The sequence below is a fragment of the Atractosteus spatula genome, chromosome 20 (assembly GCF_055471065.1).
Source record: "Atractosteus spatula isolate fAtrSpa1 chromosome 20, fAtrSpa1.hap1, whole genome shotgun sequence".
NCBI classification, from domain to species: domain Eukaryota; kingdom Metazoa; phylum Chordata; class Actinopteri; order Semionotiformes; family Lepisosteidae; genus Atractosteus; species Atractosteus spatula.
Window position 1 is genome coordinate 534,078 of NC_142725.1, and position 21,221 is coordinate 555,298.

Sequence of the window (21,221 nt, forward strand, 5' to 3'; positions counted from 1 at the left end):
TGTTGTTAGTATTATTGAGGTGTCAAACTAAGTTATGTGCTTGTATTATTACAAATGGGTATAATTTACTTCTGGTGGGGAAGATGTGGTATATTGTAAAAGTGCAATAGCACTCAGTGTTTGTATTGTATCATGTGACCTGTAAGAAAGAGTGCGGGAAAATTGGTAGAAGACGGCTAACGGATGTCTGGTGGAGCACACAATAAAAGAAGTAAGTTTTCAACAACTTGGGTGTGTTGGATTTATACAGATGATAACACAGATCTCTCACGAAATCCTGAGTGAGATTCAACAGGTGCTTCTTCAACAGCCATGACAAGTCAAAAGACCTTCTCTTGCTTTTGTAGTATCCTCTAACGAGACACCAGTAATGTAGGGCTTTGTGCATTTACTGGGACAATTTTTAATTGTAGCAATGTCACAAAATTATTCTTTTGATGGTATTAGAATCCAAACTTGCGGGATAACTCAAACCACGCACACACACGGGTACTAATACACGAGATACATTTATTAATACATAAAATGTGCATATAAACATAACAGATCTTATCGTGAGGGTTAGCAGAATACAACAGGTATATTTCAATCACGAAGAGTTACAAATACCAAGAGGGACATACGTTCAGTATATCATTCATTTAGACCGTTTCGTAAATGAACTTGGTTACAACTTTTACAATAGATACTCAAAACAAGTACATCACTCATAGGAATTAAATTGATATCAACTGGTTGAGATAACAATTGAATTCTCGAGCAGTAATGCAGAATGTTGAATACTCATCCAATCTGTGTGGATTCAGATCTCCTGCAAACACAAAGAAGCAGTGGCATCCTTGTTGCTGTGTCCAATCGGCACTCTCTGGCTCGGTGCCAGGCAGTGTTGTTGCTGCTTGCGACGTGGTGGAAGAGATTCCTGCAATGCACTGCTAAAGCTCTCTGAAAACCAGCTAGTTAGTTCTGGCTTACTAGCAAAGTTTGTGCACAGGAGAAAAGTGACTGCGGGTCCCAGCAGGTCAGGAAGAAGACCGGTTCATTCCTGATAAAGCGTTAGTTCTGAATAGTGATTCAGCTGTCAACAGTTCCGACCTGTTCATGAGGCTTGCTGCTGATGCTAACCTGGGTGGATCCTTTGGTTACGCGCTGGCAACCTCCGTCCTCAACTCCTAGAACAAAGGAAAGCCCTGCACTCGGACACACTTGCCGTTACGTGGTGGTCCGGGCTGAGTCTGAGTATGTTCAAGAGGAGCCCTGAGGCTGAATGTCTAGAAGTGCACTGCAAGAAAGTCCTGCGCTTGGGAATTGTGTTCCCTTAGGAACTGTTCTGCCCCCGGGAACTGTGCTGCCCTGCAAACCGTGTTGCCTGTTTTTACCTGGAGGAACTGCAGGTTGTTCATTGGTTGAAAGTTTCATGGGCATCAGAGACCCATGTGGGGTTAACCTGCCCTACCAGTTCCTGATTGGCTGATGATGAGTAACCATACTCTCTGACCTTAGGGTCGTAAACCAATTTTGAATAACACTTTCCCTTGGAATCTCCCAGACTTTGAGGCGCCAGATAACCATTTTTTAGGCTGCTGGAGAATATCAGCATTGGAGTTGCTCCTTATCAGGACACTCTATTAGCTAGAAAAACACCTTAATTGTGAACAAAATGGAACCAAGCACCACTGAGATGAAGGAGAGAGGGACTGGCAAGGAAACAAAAAACTTAATTCCTCTACTTTAATAAGCCTCGCCGCTACACTTTCCTGAAGATTACGTGAAATTAGTTAAAATCATTTCAGAGTTAACAAAACAATGCATTGGAACCTTTAAAATTGCAGAGCAACATTGTAGCGCTTCAAAAGTGCCTGAAATGAATTGTATAAACTGGTCTCTCTATGAACAACAGCTAAGGATTCTCACTCCAGTTAAAGGTAACTAACACGCTGCATGGGATGCTATCAAGTCAATGGTGGGAAAAATCAGATGTTGACTTTGCTGAAGAACTTAATCAATTTTATCTTTGTATTCATACAGGGTTAGGGTTAAGTTAAGGCTCTGTAATGAACTCAATATTTCTAGAGGCAAATCTCACATTGTTTAGGCAGATTTTAGGCAACTGCATTATGAATTCAATCCTTTTCTGGGATCTATAGTGACAAAGACATGATTCAAGCCCACAGACTGCAAAAAAGAAAGAATATTTTTACCTATTCCATTTGAGAGTTCTGATCATCTACTAACACATTCACTTCACCACACAAATGGCACCGGTCACACAGATTTTCTGAACAAAAGTGTTGGTTTTAGAAACTCTGTTAGTAATTGCATGTACTCTCTTTGCACATTTGATTTCTTGAGAGCGTGATCATTAACTATACAGTGATTCTCCTGAACTTTACAAAGCACGCTTTGGTAAAAATTGATACCTGATTCTATTAGTTGTTCTGCTGTTTCCCTCTGGATCCTACTGATAACTAATTTGTTGCACAGGAACCGAATAGGATCCTCTTTCAGAAGGCGTTCAGCAAACTTAAAAGTTAAAATTTCAGATAAGTTGCAGAAGACAAAGTACCACAGTTGTTTACAGTATTGTATTAATTTACACGTGTGTAGCATGTGTATCTATGCAATACTGGCATGTATAATGTATTAAATTCCAAACAAAATCAAAACCAGTAACACTAATTTGCCTTGCAGACAAATTTACTGCAGACAAACACACCACAGGAGACACTGTCCAGTTGTTTTGGTTGAGGAACAGTAGAATATGCCCAATGAGAAACAGCATAGCCCTTTTTTCTCATGAAGGCCCTTGAAACAGATATAAATAATTTAAATAATTTGCTACTATAATAAGAAAACATTATTGCTGTTACGAAAGGCAAATAAATTTTTGTAACAGAAAAGTGCAGAGAATAACCTGAATGTCAGCACAGATATGGTTATGATATTATCAAATCAGACTTGAACAAGACATACAGATATTTATTAACTACAAACAATGCAATCTGTGTACCATACAACATTACAGGAGATCGACCAGTCACGTTTGTACAAAACAAAAGTACTCCAGAGGCCAACATCCTTCAGACCTAGGAACAAAAGAATTCTATCCCTCTTAAAACAGCAAAACACTGTCCTCGTGTGAATAAAGGTAAACAGCTCTTGGACTTTGTGAACTACAGATTGTATCAAAGATTTTTTTAAATTTGTTTTTCATGTACCTTATAATTTCTCTGTACGTATGCAATGCAGCTTGCAATTCTCCTAAAGAATTCAGATACAGTGCTTTGAAGGATAGATTGCCTGTGAGGAAAACACAGAACCTCTTTTGAAAATATTTTTTAAACAATTTTAATGACATCCAGCGATCAATGAAAATGGATTTGGAAATAATTATTCCTTTTAAGAGTCTGTAATAAACTTCAATAAAACGGTCCAACACCTTTCAAGTTTGAAAATATGTGCACTTACGACCAAGGTCTAGTGGTGATGCTCATTAACAATGCCCAAGAGGGTTTGGGCAAACTGTCTTTTCACGTTTATTTCGATCCCCCTCATTGAGTTAGTTTGTGTAATGCACATTAGGACAAAATTCATAGGAACACATAATTGCTGATTAACACCTAATTTCTCATAATTGAGATTCTAAAAATTGAAAATTTAATTTCCAGAATTGCACGTTTACTACACGCAAACAATGCTTGTATGAGTCTTTTGTTTTTGTTCAGGACATCCAAATAATTGTAATATGCAAACCTAATTGTAGAATTGCGTGTCTGTAGAGACAATACGAAATGTGTGCACAAGCAGGCAGAAAAATCATGTCTGATTTCTACTGCACATGCGCACTTTGAAAGGGGATACAGATTTCAATGACATACTGAATTTGATACGACACCGGGCCCCCGCGTGGCAGACAAGAATTATAATAATAAACTTTATTTTATATAGTGCCTTTTAAGGTGGCTTCTCAAAGCACTTAAGAATTCTACCACTGAACCACCAATGCTCGATGTAAAGATATTGGCATGATGGCCAACTGATTCTTTTATTTTTTTAAAGAAAATAAAAAATAAGAAACAATAATGTGTCCCTGCCTAAATTTTACATTGCATGACTTTAAAAGCTATAAAAACGGGTTTAGATAGTTAAAAAAAACTTTTTCGCAAAAAAAGGGTGATTTGTCTTCCTTTTGATCAACTTAGAATCTTTATGTATGCTGTAAGTTTTTTTTTTTGCTTTTTAATTAAATGTTTAAACACACTTTAATGTTGTAAATGCAACACATGTTTTGGACAGAAAAAAATCACATTTTTCCTTCTTCTTGTGATATGAAGCAGATCAGCCGGTCTTTTAGTAATAGTATGAATGAATGAACCTCCAGACCATCTCATGGGTGCTCAGAAAGAGCAGAGGAGGGATTTGTTTCTTGCCATCCAGCTAGCGCATTATCACCTCACAGTAGGGGGAAGGGAAACTGGATGTGGGCGTTATTTCAATCTCCATCAATACACATTCCCAGAAGTCACTGATGCAGCTTTAGCCAAGTACTTCCTGGTTTTAAGAGTGTTATTTATTGTGTGTGTGTACATTTGCGTTGGCAAAATTATTTTAACTTACAGCATTCACAAAGATTCTAAGCTGAAGACAAGGAAGAAAATTCATTTGTTTTTTGTGAACAATAAGTGGTATTTATCTAAAACTGTTTTTATAGCTTTTAAAGTTATGTAATAAGAGAGCAAGGTGACTTCGTGCTCAATTAAATGAAAGCTACAGTACAGTCACACAGATTTTAAAAACTTTTTAGCAAAATTTACTGTTTGTACTTCTTCTCTCGTGCAAACTCATAAAAGCTTTATTTTTTATAATTTTGAAGCCTTGGACTGTATGCCTCAGAGAGTCATTCATAGTATAATCAAAACAAACCCCCAGTTGGGTCTCGTCTCCCGACGTTCCACACACGCAAATCCCATGAGGTCAGATCCACAGATATACCAAAACAGTAGCGCACACAGCAATGAACGACAGTGTGATCGTATACTGTATAAATATAATGTATATACAGTATGAAACCGTAGGTTTTTAAAACCACTACAGTACAGTGTGAAATATTTTTCTTGATCAAAATTTAAATTGCTGATTTCTCCTTGCTGAAATTTGGATTAAGACAAAATATAGGTTTTCTTAATGCAGATGTAAACCTGTAAGAGGCACATCGCGTTCACAACAAGCTATAATAATAAACTATTTTTGTACATCCGATTATGTAAAAAATAGAGCCAAAAGGATCGCTCTGAGTGGAACTGTGTTCCTTCGATAGCAACCACTTGTCATAACGGCTGTGTCAAACTGCCGCTTGGGCATGGCGCGCTATATTACAGTCTATAAATGGTTCAATACCCATTACCACTATAAGGATAATAAAGTTTTTTTTTAACTGTGTGTATTGGCTTTCAATGCTACAATTTTTGTTATCAAAAACAATATTTTTGTTTCCCAAAATATCGCAAAACAATTGATCTCCAATATCCTCTGAACACGACCATTAAGTTTGTTTTCACTGCAGTGATACCATTTTGTAATAAACAACCAAATTAAGTGTAATGCCGACCATATTAATCGTGTAATGCCGACAAAAGCACAAAAGTTGAATTACCAACAAAACCAAAACACAACATCACATGCTACACATCACAAAACACAAGACAAACTGAGCTTTTCAGAAATGTGTTTTGTAATAAGATACATCACCATAAAACAAATTAACAATTTTTCATAGTTACATTCATCTCGTTTCAGTTCAGAGAAGCAGGAAAACATCTACAATTTATCGGTTCTCCAGCAAAGCAAGGAAGCAAAAGCAAACATTATCTGAAATACATAAAGAACATTCATTTTACTATTTTAATAGGAAAATCCACAAGTTTATAAAAACAAAACATTCTGCAACAAATATGGCTGCCAAAGCCCTATATGTTTAAATCGACTGGTTCTAGGAAATTAGTTCATTTGATAGGTTACAATAGCTCTCCTTCAGAAAATTCTGACAATTCTGAGACTTAAACCCTCCTCTCTAGAGTGTGCATGAGTAGTTTTTTTTTTATTTTAAATGTGTTTATCATGAGTACTATATACACCAGGTATCACTGTACAATACCAGAAAAGAGCAAAAATAGACTAGTCCTATTTCTGAGATTTAAGCCTAGTTTAGAAGTGGACAGTAAATGATGTTACCAATGATCAGAATGTTGTTTCTAAAGGATTTGGGCATGTAGAAACCAATTTTTGAGCACGACACGCAAAATTCTTTGTAGTTTTCGAGTTCTGATTAAATATTTAAAATGGCTGTCACACTTCGTCAACAGTCAGCACAACATAGTGAAGACCAAGCTGTCTGGCAACATACTTGCACCACAGAACGACTGTGTTGAAGGTGTCAATTTAATGTGCAGGTGCCTGTACTATTGGCATGTAGCCAACACTTGTCATTTCAGGATCAACGTCACTGTTGAGTTGATTGAAATGTGTCCATCCTTTTTTCTTACTGTCATCGCCATTCTGTCGTTTCAAGAAGAATGCCATATCCTTTGCAACAGCCTGGACTGCTTACAGTCATCTTCTGACTTTTGAAACCATGCTTTGTCTCTGTTTGCCACTGTCGCTGGTTGTGCTGTGTCCTCTGTAATTTGTGCAGGGGCTTCAAGGCTTGTTTTCTGTGAAGGCTCCAGAATTTCCATTCCCATAGGTGCTTCTGGACCCCGCTGCAAACCAGCTACTTGAGTTGCACAGAAGCTGTTTTTACCATCAAAGATTGTATCATTGATGTCTATATTATCACAGGTGAAATGTACGGACCTGTTGGGTACAAAGTTTGGTGGTATTACTGCACCTATGACAGGATCCATAGCGGCCAAGGCTGTATCCACTTGCAAAACGTTTCTGTAGCTGATGATATGGCCTGCACTGTGGAACACTTTCACAAATTCTTTTGATCTTGTGGTGTAGAGTGCTTGCAAGACCAAGATGCTTTGGGGTCCAGCGTTTGCCACCACTGACATTGTAGACAAGATCCTGGGCTATACTAAGTATTCTTGTCTGAATCCTTGCTTTCTTCTGACTGAGGTCCCCACACTCTGAGTCATCTTTTTCCTCAAGATCATCCTTCAGGATGCTCTAACCACAAAACATCAGTTTGAGAAACATGAACCCACTCTCAGGTACAGAAGATATAATTTTATCTTCACCGACGACAAATCCTCTACAGACTGGATGAGCAAGGATATCAGATCTCAGTTTTAAAGCCACATGCACCATCTCAAGAAAGCTTTCTTCTGGTGATATGCTGGAATGTGCAAAGTCTCTTGTTCTGCAGACATTAATGCTGAAAATGGCACATTTGCAAACTGTACTGGATTAAACAGAATTTGTCTGTCTGGGAGAGTTATGCAGTGGTAGACATCAATGATATGTGACTGAAGCTTGGCCTTGAATGTTGTCCTCCTGTTTTCTAATGACTTGTATATCTCTTCATCTGCTATTTCAGCCAAGTGACAGTACCGATTCCACACTGCAGACAGTTCAAGTACTTGTGCTTTTTTAGCATTTTCCTTCAGTTCTCCTACCAACCATTCCATGGCCAAACCAGTTCTCTCACAAGATGTTCCTTCAACTTGTGATGTTTATCTCCAAAACATTATGTAACATGAGAGGTGGTATTAAACTTCACTTGCTATAATATCATGTATTCCAGAAAAACACACATGCAAATGTAGTTGCTCATGTTGAATGTTGCAACAGATTTGCAACAGATTTCACAATTTCTTTGACAGTGCAGTCTTGACAAAACATGCATAAATTCCAGTTAATAGCAACAACAGAGCTTCTCAGAACTCTGGAACTGGCTTTTTTCTTCAGAATGGCTTGTACTGCACTGATTTGATCTCTCCAGTCTAGCCAAATGAGTCTTACTTGTAAATGTGGAATAACATGATTTGTGATACAATACATCTGAGTCAGTAGAACAGGCTGCATCAATTCAATCAATCATGCTTCTGTTTTCATAGTCTCTCAACTTTGTACTAGTTCTTGCGGCCAATTGTAAGCCATTTCTCCCTTCTTCAGTACATTTTGACAGTTTTTCTCTGGTGGTTTCCTAACATATGAGACAGAGTTCAGTGGCCACTGCTTTTATCCTTTTCAGACTGCAAACAGGTTTCATTTTATGCTTATTATCGTTTCAGCAATCTGCAAAAAGCACTGTCATGCTCGGGGTGTTAGAAATGTTTTCATAAGCAAACTTTTTATTATCTTTTGGTGAGTTACTCTGTATAACAAAATATATACTAAAACCATATGTGCATTAATGTCTGGTAGCTATAATAATTATTTTAGCTTTTTTGTGTGTGCTCAAGTGCAGAATCTCTGATTTCCTAACTCCGCTTTAGCCATATTGGATTTCTGGTTTCCCATGGAAAACTGGGTCATTTTTCAGCTTGTCATGCGGCAGAAATGGATTCAGTACATATTAATCCTTTAGACAAGCATGCCTGACAGATGGTAACATGAAATGCCTGAGAGTTCACGTTTTTCAAAAAACAGCGCTAGTCTGAAAAGTAAAAAAAAAAAGTGTAAAAAACACTTATAAGCAATATAAGAAGCCTCTTTAGGGCTGACAGTATTGAAATACTATAGCAAAAAAATTGTTTTTCATTATCTATTTTACATTTTTTAGAAGGCTGAGAAAACCAATTCATGCTGATTAATAACAAAATCATGCAGATTTTTTAATACTTGTTTAATCACTTTCACTTTTTTATGGTTTCAGACATTTAAGAGAAGATCTAGAAAAAATAAATTTACATCCTAAGTATCCCACAGCTGTGAAATGGACTTTCAAAGAAAAAAAATAAAATGTGTCTGTGGCTATTTCCTGTTTTTGGTTTACTTACTTATATTACTTTAAAGAGTGTGTACTAAGAAGGACATATAAAAAACACAAAGGTACAGGCAGTATGTCCAAGGGGTTCTCTTTAAATCAGACCACAACCATGTCTGTGCTGTGTGAGATTTCCAAGATAATTCAATATATTAAAAGGTTCATCCATTCCAGGAGGGCAGGGACCTTGACTTCCATTTTGAGGGAAGGGATGGATAAGGTTAAAGTGTTTCTAACTTGATTTTCCTAAATTATTGATAAAGAGGTGAAGGAAACGGTTAAGAGTGCATTGTAGCTCTTAGCTGTCTGGGCAGAGAAACTGCATGAGGAGTAACAGGAACAATTGATAAGGTAATGTGGCACTGAAATTGCACCAGACTTAAAAATAATGTTAAAGGACTAGTAGGAAGTGGATGACTGGAGTTGTAAAAAAAAGCTGTCTTTGTCCTGCAATATCTTTGCTTTACGCTTTACTGCACAAATATGTTAACTATTCCTTTTTGTACTTGGTTTTGTAAATGTGCCCTTCTCAGTAAACCTGACTAAGAGAATTTATTTTCTACTAAGGATTTAAAGTACAGTTGTTTTAGCAGTAATGTTTGAGCATTTGTTATTTATTGGAGGCTGAGTGTTATAATGTATAAATAAAGGTCAACTAAGTACTGACTTAATGTGTCCTGGTTTCATGGCGTTAGGCCACAAAATGTGATACTTTGGAAAACATGTGTAGAATTTCTACAATCTACGTACATAAACATAGAAAGAGAAAAGATAAAAGCAATGTCAAGAAAAAATAATCTGATGCTTTCTAAAAAAACACTCCCCACATTGAAGTTAAATATATTTTTTTAAAAGTACGGATGAAGAAAGACTCACCTGTATGAGTGTGGTGGTGTTTTTTAAGATGTCTGTGACTTTAAAATTCTTCCCACACTCACTTTAACTGAACAGTCTCCTATGCGATTACAGTAATGTGTATTTAAGTCACTTGGCACAATAAAACTCTTCCCACACTGACTATAACAGAATGGTTTCTCTCCTGTGTGAAGGCGCTGGTGGACTCTTAAGGAATTTGAGAAACTAAAGCACTTCCCACAATGACTACAAATGAAAGGTCTTTCTCCTGTGTGAACACGCTGGTGCCTTCTTAGGTCATTTGACCGAATAAAACTCTTCTCACATTGACTACAGCTGAATGGTCTCTCTCCTGTGTGAGTGCGAATGTGTGATTTTAAAACACTTGACTGATTAAAACTCTTCCCACACTGACTGCAGCTGAATGGTCTTTCTCCTGTGTGAGTGCGCTGATGAGTTTCCAAGTTGCTTGAATTATAAAAACTTTTCCCACACTGACTGCAGGAGAACGGTTTCTCTCCAGTGTGCGTGTGCTTATGGCAATTTAAAGTGTCTAATCGACTAAAACTCTTCCCACACTGACTGCAGCTGAATGGCCTTTCTCCTGTGTGAGTGCGCTGGTGGCTTTTTAAGTTGCTTGACTGATTAAATCTCTTCCCACACTGACTACAGCAGAAAGGTCTCTCTCCAGTGTGAATGCGCTGGTGGGTTATTAAGTTGCCTATGTATTTAAAACCTTTTCCACACTCCCTGCAAGGGAACGGTCTCTCTCCTGTGTGAAGGCTCTGGTAGGGTTTTGAAGTGCTAGATTTAGAAAAATGCTGCGCTTGTCCATCCTGTAATGACAGTTTGTCCCTTCCTTCTGAGTGAGGACTCAAGTGATTCTTCCTCATTATCTGGTCTCGCTGTGGTTTCTCACTCTGCAAATGTTCCCAGTAATGATCTTGCTCCATCTGCTGAAAATGAGCTGTGTTCTCTCCGTCATGTCCCTCAGTGTGCTTCTCTGAAGGGTCAATCAATTGGGGCTCCATGTCCTGCTCTGTAAGATTAAACACAACCACTTCTTCTTTGAGCTCTTGTACAGAGACACAGTTAAGTTCATTACAATGTTCTGCAATATTCTTGGTGTCCAGATTATTCAGATTCTCTGTAAATGCTAAGAGTCCATGTGTCTCACTCCCAGGCTCTGTCTTTATCATGTGCACAGAGTCCAGATGCTCACCACTCTGTCTGCTCTTTGTGTGCTGCTCTCTGAGTTTCTCTTTCCCTTCTGCAGCAGTGAGCTCTGTCTCCTGCATCAGATTGGAGGCCTTCTCCTCAACACTGTGTTGCTGTTCAAGAGGAGCCCTTTCCCCAACATCAGGGACAGCACTGGCCTCTGAGTCTGAAAACACAAGACAAGAGAACAAGACCTTTAACATGGACTTAGAGTAGTGCTCAAAAGGAAATAATACTCACACAAAAGAAGCTTAAAATTTAAACCTGAGATAGCAAAAAAACATAATCTAATACCTGTGTTTAAATTAAGTTGTTAAAGCTCATTTTCAAACTTAATGTATACCAAAGAGTCAAAAACACTTGAGCTGTCTGAACACATATAATCTGAAAAGGAACTGAAAGTAATGATGATAAAACCACAACACTCAGAAGAAAGCAGATTTCATCCAAGTCTCTGTCCTGGTCTCTGATTGGGATGTGTTTAAAGAGGAAGCCACAAAGGAATCACACACTGACATACAGGAATATGCATCATCAGTCACTAGCTACAACAGGAAATCTGCCGATGATGTTACACTCACAAAACAAATAAGAACTTTTCCTAACCAGAAACCATGGGTGAACAGTGAGGTTCACATCTTAATCAAAGCAAGGGATGCAGCATTCAGATTGGGCAATAAATCAGAACTCAAGTCAGCCAGGATCAAATCTAAAGAACAGTTTTAAACATCCAAAAAGCACACTCAAACAGGAATAAGAGGAACACTTCAGCACTAATGACCCACGGCACATGTGGCAAGGTATGCAGGCCCTTACAGACTACAAAAGGAAGAACATCTGTGCATCTGCCCATGATGCCTCCCTGCCTAACGAGCTCAACACCTTTTATGCTCGGTTTGAAGCCAGCAACACAGAACCAGTCAACAGAGCTGAACCCTCCATAGCTGAACAGGTGCTCTCGCTGTCTACAAATGAGATGAGAAGATCTCTGCTAAAAGTGAACACACACAAGGCTGTAGGACCCTGTCGCATCCTCAGAACCTGCACCAATCAACTAGCAGGTGTATTCCCAGACATTTTCAACATGGCCCAAGCTGTAGTCCCCACCTGCTTCAACACAACACCATCATCCCTATACCAAAGAAAACCATAGTGACATGCCTTAATGCCCCCGGATCATCAACTCAATCAGGACCTCCCGGTCTCACAACCGCATTTCTCTGGTGCTTCCCTACCACTCTAACGCACTTTATACCCCCAGGACCATTATTAACAACTACTCCATTTTACAGCATGATCCCTCCACCGGTTCCTTTTTTTCTGACCACCCAATCATCTCTTACTGCCGACCACCCAATCTACATAAACGTCTTGTTCACAGCTTCCTTGACTGCAATCAGCAATCATCCCCACCAGGCACCTTCCCCTGCAACAGAACTCGCTGCATCACCTGCAAATACATATCTAACAACACGCTCATTCAGTGAACCTCAGGTCAATTCCGGATCACCCAAGCAACATCCTGTACCTCCAGCAACCTCATATACTGTATATCTTGCAACAAATGCCAAGCTATCTACGTTGGGGAAACCGGAAGGAGACTAGGAGACCGCTTCAGAGAACATGTTAGGACTGTGAAGATGAAAGATTTCTCCAAGCCCATAGTTTCTCATTTCACCTCAGACAGCCATGATCACACTGATCTCTCTGTTTCTGTTCTCAAAGAAGGGTTTCTCAACTCCCATAGCAGAAAGACTACAGAAATTAAACTCATCCTGAAATTAGGTTCACACCTTCCCCCTTCGCTCAATAACCGACTTATTTTCATGTAATCTTCTCTATTCTCATGCCAGTTTTGACTTCATCACCTTTCTTCACCCCTCTCCACTTTGCACTTCCTGAGTGGCCTCTCTGCTTCTCTCCCCCCCTTCCCTCTCCCAGCTTTTGTTCTTATGTGCTATTTAATCTTTGCTGTCTGCTCTGTCTTTCTCACACCTGAAGAAGGCTTCACAGCTGAAACGTTGTGTTTTCTCTCTTCTCTTTTCAGCATGGAATAAACCTTTTACTTGTTCCTTTGCAGACTATGCATGCTGACGCAGCTACTCAGCTGAATGCCTTAATGACTACTGCCCAGTGGCATGAACACACTGCCCTATCCCATCTGGATAAAAAGAAAACATATGCAAGACTACTATTCATCGACTTCAGCTCAGCTTTTAACACCATCTTCCAGGAGAAACTAGTCAAGAAACTCAGTGCACTGGGTCTTGACACCACCCTCTGCAACTGGATTCTGGACTTTCTGACAGTCAGTCCCCAGGCTGTCAGGCTTGGAAACCACACCTCCGGCACACTTATTCTGAAAACTGGGGTCCCCCAGGGTTGTGTGCTTAGTCCAATGCTCTATTTCCTCTACACCCACGACTGCAAGGCCAAACATAACACCAAATCTGTCATCAAGTTTGCCAATGACACCACAGTTGTAGGTCTGATCACAGACAATGATGAGAGGGCCTACAGGGAGGAGGTCAATCTCCTTACAATGTGGTGTAAAGACAACAACCTCAGCCTCAGCATCAGCAAAACCAAGGAGCTGACCGTTGATTTCAGAAAACTGCAAAACAGGCAGGCCCCTATCCACATCAATGGGACTGAAGTGGAAAGGGTCAGTAATATCAAATTCCTTGGCATCCATATCACAGAGGACCTCACATGGTCTTTCATCACATCTTGTCTGATTAAGAAAAAGCACAATAGCGTCTGTACTTCCTAAGATGATTGAAGAAAGATAATCTCCCCAGATCCTCACAAAGTTTTAAAGATGCACTACAGAAAGCATACTGACAGGTTGCATCACAGTGTGGTATGGCAACTGCAGTATTGCTGACCGCAAGACCTACAGCTGGTGGTCAAAACTGTCCAGTCCATCACTGGGGTTGCTCTCCCATGACATTTATGACAGACGGTGCTTGAGCAAAAGCTCTAAGCATCATCAAAGATCCCACACACCCCAGCTACAGACTGTTTGACCTTCTACCATCTGGAAAACAGAAAACAGCATTCAAGCCCGGACTACCGGAGACAGTTTTTACCCCCCGCACTATCAAACTTTTAAACTCCCGGCTTCTCTCACCTACGATCTGAACCCTTACGGTGCCTTCTCTCTTAAGCAAAATTCAAACGCACATGGAAACCTACCTCTACCTCACATGTCAAGATGTCCACTCCCCATAATTTTGTACCTTTTATTTTATTCTGTGATGTAGGATTTTGCACAACTGTTGTTGTTTTGCACATTTCCAGTTACCTTTTCTTGTTTTTCACATTGCTGTTGTTGTTTTGCACATTGTCTATTGTCTCCGTCTTTCTTTTCTTACACAATCGTATTGTTGGGGTTTTTTGTACTACTATCTGAGAGCTAGCTAAATAGCATTTCGTTATACCATATACCTGTGTATGAGTATAATGACAATAAAATTGAATTTGAACTTGGTGAGGTTCTGAATCCAACGGCAAAAAAAGGAAGAATTCAGCCACAGACAACAGAAAAGCAGACATGGAACTGGAGTTTCTGTAGTCAACTCTTTAGTACAAATCATTCTACAGGAAGAACAGAAAACACTTCAGACACAGAGCAGCACAAAAACAAAAGTGTAGCGGCGAGGCTTATTAATAAGAAAGAATTAAGTGTTCTGAGCCTTCCCAAATGAGGCCCCATTTCTCTGTTCATCTCTCTGGTGCAGCCACAGCGAAACTATTCATGCAGGCTGATTTAAGGTTTCCTAGGACAGCTCCCAAAGGGGGATGCACTTAGCTAAGCCTGGCTATCATGATCAATGGTCATCCATTGGCGCCTATCTGTCTAGGGAGTGCCAGATGGACATCTGGACTGCATTTCTAAGTGTCAGGAGTAAGTGACTCATATCTTACCTTGATCAACCAATCAGGGACTGGTAGGGCTGAGTAACCCACGTGGGACTCTGATGCCCATGGAACTTTCAGCCAATCAACGAGCTGAAGTTCCTCCAGGTAAAAACAGGCAACACAGAGATTCAAAAGATTCAGAGAGATTCAGGGATTCAGTGGACTTCTGTGGACTTTTCTAAAGGGAATTCAAAGGAGAATTCCACGGCAGGACAGCCCAGGAGCAGAAGGCTCCCAAGGGCAGGACATTCTCGCAGCGCGCCTCCTGACCATCCTGAGACTCAGCCCGGACAACCACGGAAACGGCCAGTGTGTCTGAGTGCCAGAACTTTCCTTTGTTCTAAGAGTCTAGAGCGGAGGTTGCCAGAGAGTAACCAGAGGATCCACCCGAGGTTAGCACCAGCAGCAGGCCTCGTGAACAGGTCAGAACTGTGGACAGCTGAATCACTATTCAGAACTAGCTCTTCATCAGGAACGAACCGGTCCTCTTCCTGACTTGCTGGGACCCACAGTCATCTTTTCTCCTGTGCGCAAACTTTGCTAGTTAAAGCCAACACAACTAGCCGGTCAGTGAGCATCAGCAGCGCACCGTCGCAAGCCGCACAGCACAGCCTGGCACGGAGCCAGAGAGCGCGGATTGGACAGCAACAGCCTGCAACTGTTTCTTTGTGCCCGCAGGAGATCTGAATCCCCAGAGATTGGATGAGTATTCAACTTCAATGCATTACAGCTCGAGAATTCAATTGTTATCCCAACCAGTTGATATCAATTTAATTCCTAAGAGTTATGTACTTGTTTTGAGTATCTAATGTAGAAGTTGTAACCAAGTTCAATTACGAAACGGTCTAAATGAATGATATACCGAACGTATGTCCTCTTGATATGTGTAACAGTTCGTAACTGATTGAATATATATCTTTTGTATTCTGATAACCCTCTCGATAAGATCTGTTAGGTTTATATGCATATTCTATGTATTAATAAATGTATCCTCGTGTATTAGTACCTGTGTGTGTGCGTTGTTTGAGTTATGTCGCATGGTTGGATTCTAAAGCCATCAAAAGAATTAACTTTGTGATTTACTGCTACAATTAATAATTGTCACAGTAAATGCCCAAACCCTACAGAACTGGTGCCTTCAGAGAGCCACTACATTTACATTTTGGCTATGGCAACGTTACAACAGAAACCGGGCAGAACACTTTGTCCTTAAACTTTCCTGCAAATTCAGACAGAATAAGCCTTTTTCTACAAGCAGGAAGTGAAAGCAGCAGAAACCTTTCACCTCAATCCACAGAGATTTTATAGACAGACCAGCACAGAGGACTAGATGATATTCACACTCTGATTAAACACTACAGTACATTAACACTACACTGAAAGACAGGTGTTAATACAGACACTGACTGACTAGACACTACAGCACATTATAACTACAGTGAGAGAGAGAGGGGTTTGCAAACACACTGACTGTACACTATAGTACCTAAACGCTGCACTGAGAGAGAGAGTTAAATACAGTCACAATCAATGACTGGACACTAAAGTACATTAACCCAGCAAGGGGTTAATACAGACTGGACTCTACAGTACATTTACACTGCAATGACAGAGAGAGCGGTTAATATAGACACACTGTCTGACTGAACACTACAGTACATTAAAACTGCACTGAGAGAGACAGTTTAATACATAAACACTTACTGGACAGTACATTAACACTGCATTTAGAGAGATGGGTTTCATATAGACATTAGGGGTGGGAAAAAAATCAATTCTTAGATGCATCAAGATTCTCCCTTGTACGACTCTGCATCGATGCACTCCATAATCAATGTTTTATTTTATTTTTTAATATGCACAGTACTAAACATTTCAAATTAAAAACAATAAAATGTAAAGTAAAGGACAGATACAGCAAATAATAATGGTTTAATTTTTGAGGCTTAAGACTAAACTAACTGTGTGGTGAAACGTAAAGATGTATAGGATAACAAATGCGCCATGCTTACATTTAAACTAAGCTAAGCTACCCGGTTTGTGAAGATGGACAAACTCTGGCCTGCACCTTCCACTTGGAAAGCCACCTTATGGGCACATTTTGGATTTCAAGAAGTAAAAGGTAAAAATGAACTGGATAAGAGCCATGCAGTGTGCAAGCTGTGTCATACTAAGATCAAATATTTCAGGAACAAAACGAACATGCGAAATCACCCTTGAGCAAATGTCAAAGCTTCCACATAGTTCAGAAAGGGCGAAACAACTCACCAGGTCTATAGCAAGTTTTATTGTAAAAGATTTGCGCCCTTACGCCACTGTTGAAAACACGGGCTTTCACTTAATGTTGCAAACACTGGAGCTGAGGTAAAACATACCGTCTCGGCAAGAGAGTTTTCTCCACTGCAGGGGATATAGTTACAACACAGTGCAGCAGAGTTACACCAGAGCATGCAGACCAGCTCCTGTTCTTACACAATAACTTACACATTCCAGCATTCACCAACTAAACATTGCAATGTTGCACTTCCATGCAATATTATTATTTCATTGTGGCCTTTTATTTCATTTCTCAATTATTTATTGTTTTATATGATGTTTTACAGAAAATCTTATTTTGTATGAGAGGTTCAAGAGATTTTTATATATTTTGTATGAAAGCCATTCTTGTTTTTGATACACTACAGAACAGAATGTTTTGATACAAAACATATTTTTGTTGGGGGGGGGGGGTCTATGCCTGTTGTTTATCTAACAGGAAGATCTGGTTTGAAAAGAAATGTATACATAGGAGCACCTTTATGTTAAGTGATTCGGGACACACTGAAGTCCATGTTATTTTAAACCAAGGATGCTACTACAGGCACACATTTCTTGTTGACTATTTACAATACTGGAAAAAAAGATGACACGTTTAACCTGCCTGTTGGCTCATTTGTTACTATATTGAGTCAATAAAAGATAATGGAAATAAACTCAGCCGAGTGTTTTGCATTTTCTATGTTTCTAAAGCAGCAAGTAGTCACACAGTAAGAAAAAACAAAACATCATGTATAGAGAAAAAAATCAAGATGCATCGAGAATCGCATTGTGGCACCCTGAATCGAAATTAAATTGAATCGTGAGGTGCCTATAGATTCCCACCCCTAACAGACACACTGTCAGACTGAACACTACAGTACATTAACGCTGCAATGAAAGGGAGGGTAATACAAAAACACTGACAGGACACTACAGTACATTAACACTGCAATGAAAGAGAGAGGGGTTAATACATAAACACTGATCAGACACTACAGTACATTAACACTGCACTGTGAGAGTTTAATACACACACATACTGGACACTACTGTACATTAAAACTGCACTGAGAGAGGTTAATACATAAACACTGACTGGACACTACAGCTCATAATCACTGATGTATTAACCTCTTAATCCTGGATGTGCGCGTATACGCCACCTTTTCTGGAAAAACTTGCCTCAAAAGTACCATCTCACTTCATTATTTTACATCACCAAAACCACAAAACCTTTAAAGAAAACTTTTTATTAATCAAAAAGTGTAAAAATTGTTTTTCACAAAACCAATTTTAGAAATTGCATTAGAACTTCCATAAGGCCACACGTGTGCTATCCTCAGTGTGGTCGTACATGTCCTGGTGTAAATCAATATCTACCTTTGATTCCTTCGTAATTTTTAATCGTTTTTTACCAAAAAAAAAAACACAAAACCATGTTATCAATCAAAAAAGGACAACCGGAGCTTTAAAAAAACGTGTTTTTTTTAAAAAACCAAGACAATCGATCACAAAGTCAATTTTTATCTGATGATGCACTCCCAAAGTTCCAATATGCATCAATAACGCAATCAATAAGCCAGCAAAACAAGACCGCAAAAGCAAAAACCAGCAAAAAAATATATATATATATCCCATGTTTTTACCTTGTTCTGAAGCATGACATATATCCACAGTAGCCCAGACTAGCTTATCTCCAGACCTGGAGGCTACTGAACGTTATTGACTGTAGTAAATGTTTGAAGCAGGACCACCAGAAATAAGGCGATTTGATTGGTAAAAAGCACCGTCATTCATTGTATTTTCAGCCATTCAGAGCCCTTAGGGGGTAAGACTTCCTCTAGAAGCCTCAGACTATATTCCGCCTGCCTTTAAGCTGTCAATCATTGACTCAGAAGGGATAATCAATCAGTTTTTTATCAGTTTCTTATTAGTGCTCCTTTTTTTTCACACCAGAAGGGAACTCTCAGGTTTTTTTTTCATTGCATAACAGCAGATAAAGGCTCTCTAGCAGTGTCTAAAGGTTTTTATAGCAATTGCAATGGTTTTTATTCTTATTATTTTCAATATTTTTATGATGTTTTATTATAGGCATGAAATTTCATTCCAGGTCCAATCTTCACAAAACATGATGTAGATTTTTTTCGAATTGATCAATTTGTCCCAGATTTTTATCCAAGCTAGTAGTCACCTAGAACAAGGTTTTCAAATCATTCCCAGGCCTTTTTACATGCATATAGTTGAAAAATCTGACCTCTGAAGACCAAAAAAACATTTTTGCCTGCTTTTTTTTGACTGTTCACACTCAAAGCCAAAGGGGTTAGCTTCAATTTAAGACCTGAACCAGGCTCCTGCTATGTTCTGCTGCAGAGATATAACAAATGTTTAAGGGGGAGGAAATTCCAGGCGGACATTGGCTAAATGTATCGCTGGGACTAAGATAATAGAGACACACTGACTGACTGGATACTATATTACATTAATACTACACTGAGAGAGAGGCGTTAATACATACACAATACACATTTATATAATTTATGTATATAATTATAATACAAACACAATAATGTCGGTATTGATGCTAATTTATAGAGAATGATTCGGTTGTACAACTATTGTGTTTTAATTATTTTTACCTTCAGATTTATTGCAGACCAAATAACTCAAAATATTGTTTTACATTATACGCTTGCAATCTGAATTTACAAAAAACGCAAAACAAAATAATATAACGAAAGTTTCGCTAAAGACGCTGATCCAATGATGCGATTATGGAGTCTAAACGTGCTGTTTTCAGCCCTGTTACTGTATTACAGATGTTTTCAGCACCATAACCGGACGACAACAGTTCAGTTCCCAGTAAAGAATCCTGTTGCTATATCACACAAGTCTTTCTCACTTCGCTCTGCATCTCTCCACTATATTCTCACCAGTGAGGAAGTTAAAGACACTTTTTAAACACACACAGATTTCACTGCACTGACCTGACAGCTCCAGTTTCGTGTCCATTTCTTCTTTTATTTCTGAAGTGACTTCACAGGAAAGCATGTGTCCAACACGATCTGTCTGTCCCAGATCTCCTGCTGCTCCCGACTCCTTCTCCCACAACTGCAATCTCCACTTCAGGTTCTCGTTTTCTCTCTTCAGTTGCGCCATTTCACTCCCGAAACTGTCCTCCACACACTGTGTGATTTTAAACACGGCCCGTCTCACCAGAATCTGGGAGATGCTGTAGAGTTTGTCTTGAAACTCGTCCTCAGAGTCAGACATCCTGTTTCGGAAAATTTCTGACACTTCATACACTATCGATTTGAGCAAAACCTCTATGAAAGAGTGAAGCTCGGTTTGCAGAAGTAACAGACTATTCGCCATCTTCATGCTGACCTGCAAACTCTGCACATATCTGCAGCAAAATAGGGTCGCGCTTTCAGGAGTTGAAAGGTTACTTTTTTTAATAGATCAATTTTCTTGCTTGTTATTTATCTAAAGTAGCCGATTCCATCACTGCCATGACCTGAAATGTCTGCCCTGCCGCGCAGCATGATGACGTCAGTAGCGGAGCTGCTGCGAATCCAAAACAACCGAGGAGTGATGCTAAGAAGTTTCTGCAACCGGATATGAAGCTCACTTCATCTGCTAACGCCACCTAGTCGGGAGGAGTGGTTCGCCATCGAGTTACACTGTTCGTGTTAATGAATTTCGTGCGAATGCAAATTTATTTCCACATGCTATACAGATGCAGCCATTCAAAACAAGCTGGGTATGCTGCGGTACAACGCTGTGGGCGTGTCGCAGTATACCTAATTTACCGTATGCAAATTAGATTATGTTAATAGTATCCGGAATCACCTTGTAAAACCGGTAGGTAGAGCTAATAAAGTTTAACCTCTCCTGTACAGCATGTGAGCTGTCACCAGAAAACATCCGGTTGCGAATTCCGATCACTGCTGAGGGACAATCTTTATTCAATTAAGAATTTAAGTTGTATACTCTTTAG

At 39.4% G+C, this 21,221-nt stretch overlaps 1 protein-coding gene across 2 annotated transcripts; it reads right to left on the reverse strand.

The window, feature by feature from the left end:
- Positions 1–5,710: 5,710 nt before the first annotated feature.
- On the reverse strand, positions 5,711–20,778 carry LOC148817384 (uncharacterized). Of its 2 annotated transcripts, XM_088938008.1 has the most exons (3): positions 20,209–20,778; positions 11,007–11,168; positions 5,711–10,823 (listed from the first exon to the last, which is right to left on the reverse strand). In XM_088938008.1, the coding sequence occupies exons 1-3, from the start codon at positions 20,600–20,602 to the stop codon at positions 9,829–9,831; spliced, it is 1,551 nt and encodes a 516-aa protein (XP_088794134.1). In that variant the 5' UTR covers positions 20,603–20,778; the 3' UTR covers positions 5,711–9,828. The 2 variants fall into 2 exon arrangements, with proteins under 2 accessions (XP_088794134.1, XP_088794133.1); XM_088938007.1 differs by having other exon boundaries at positions 5,711–11,168; positions 20,209–20,601.
- Positions 20,779–21,221: the final 443 nt, after the last annotated feature.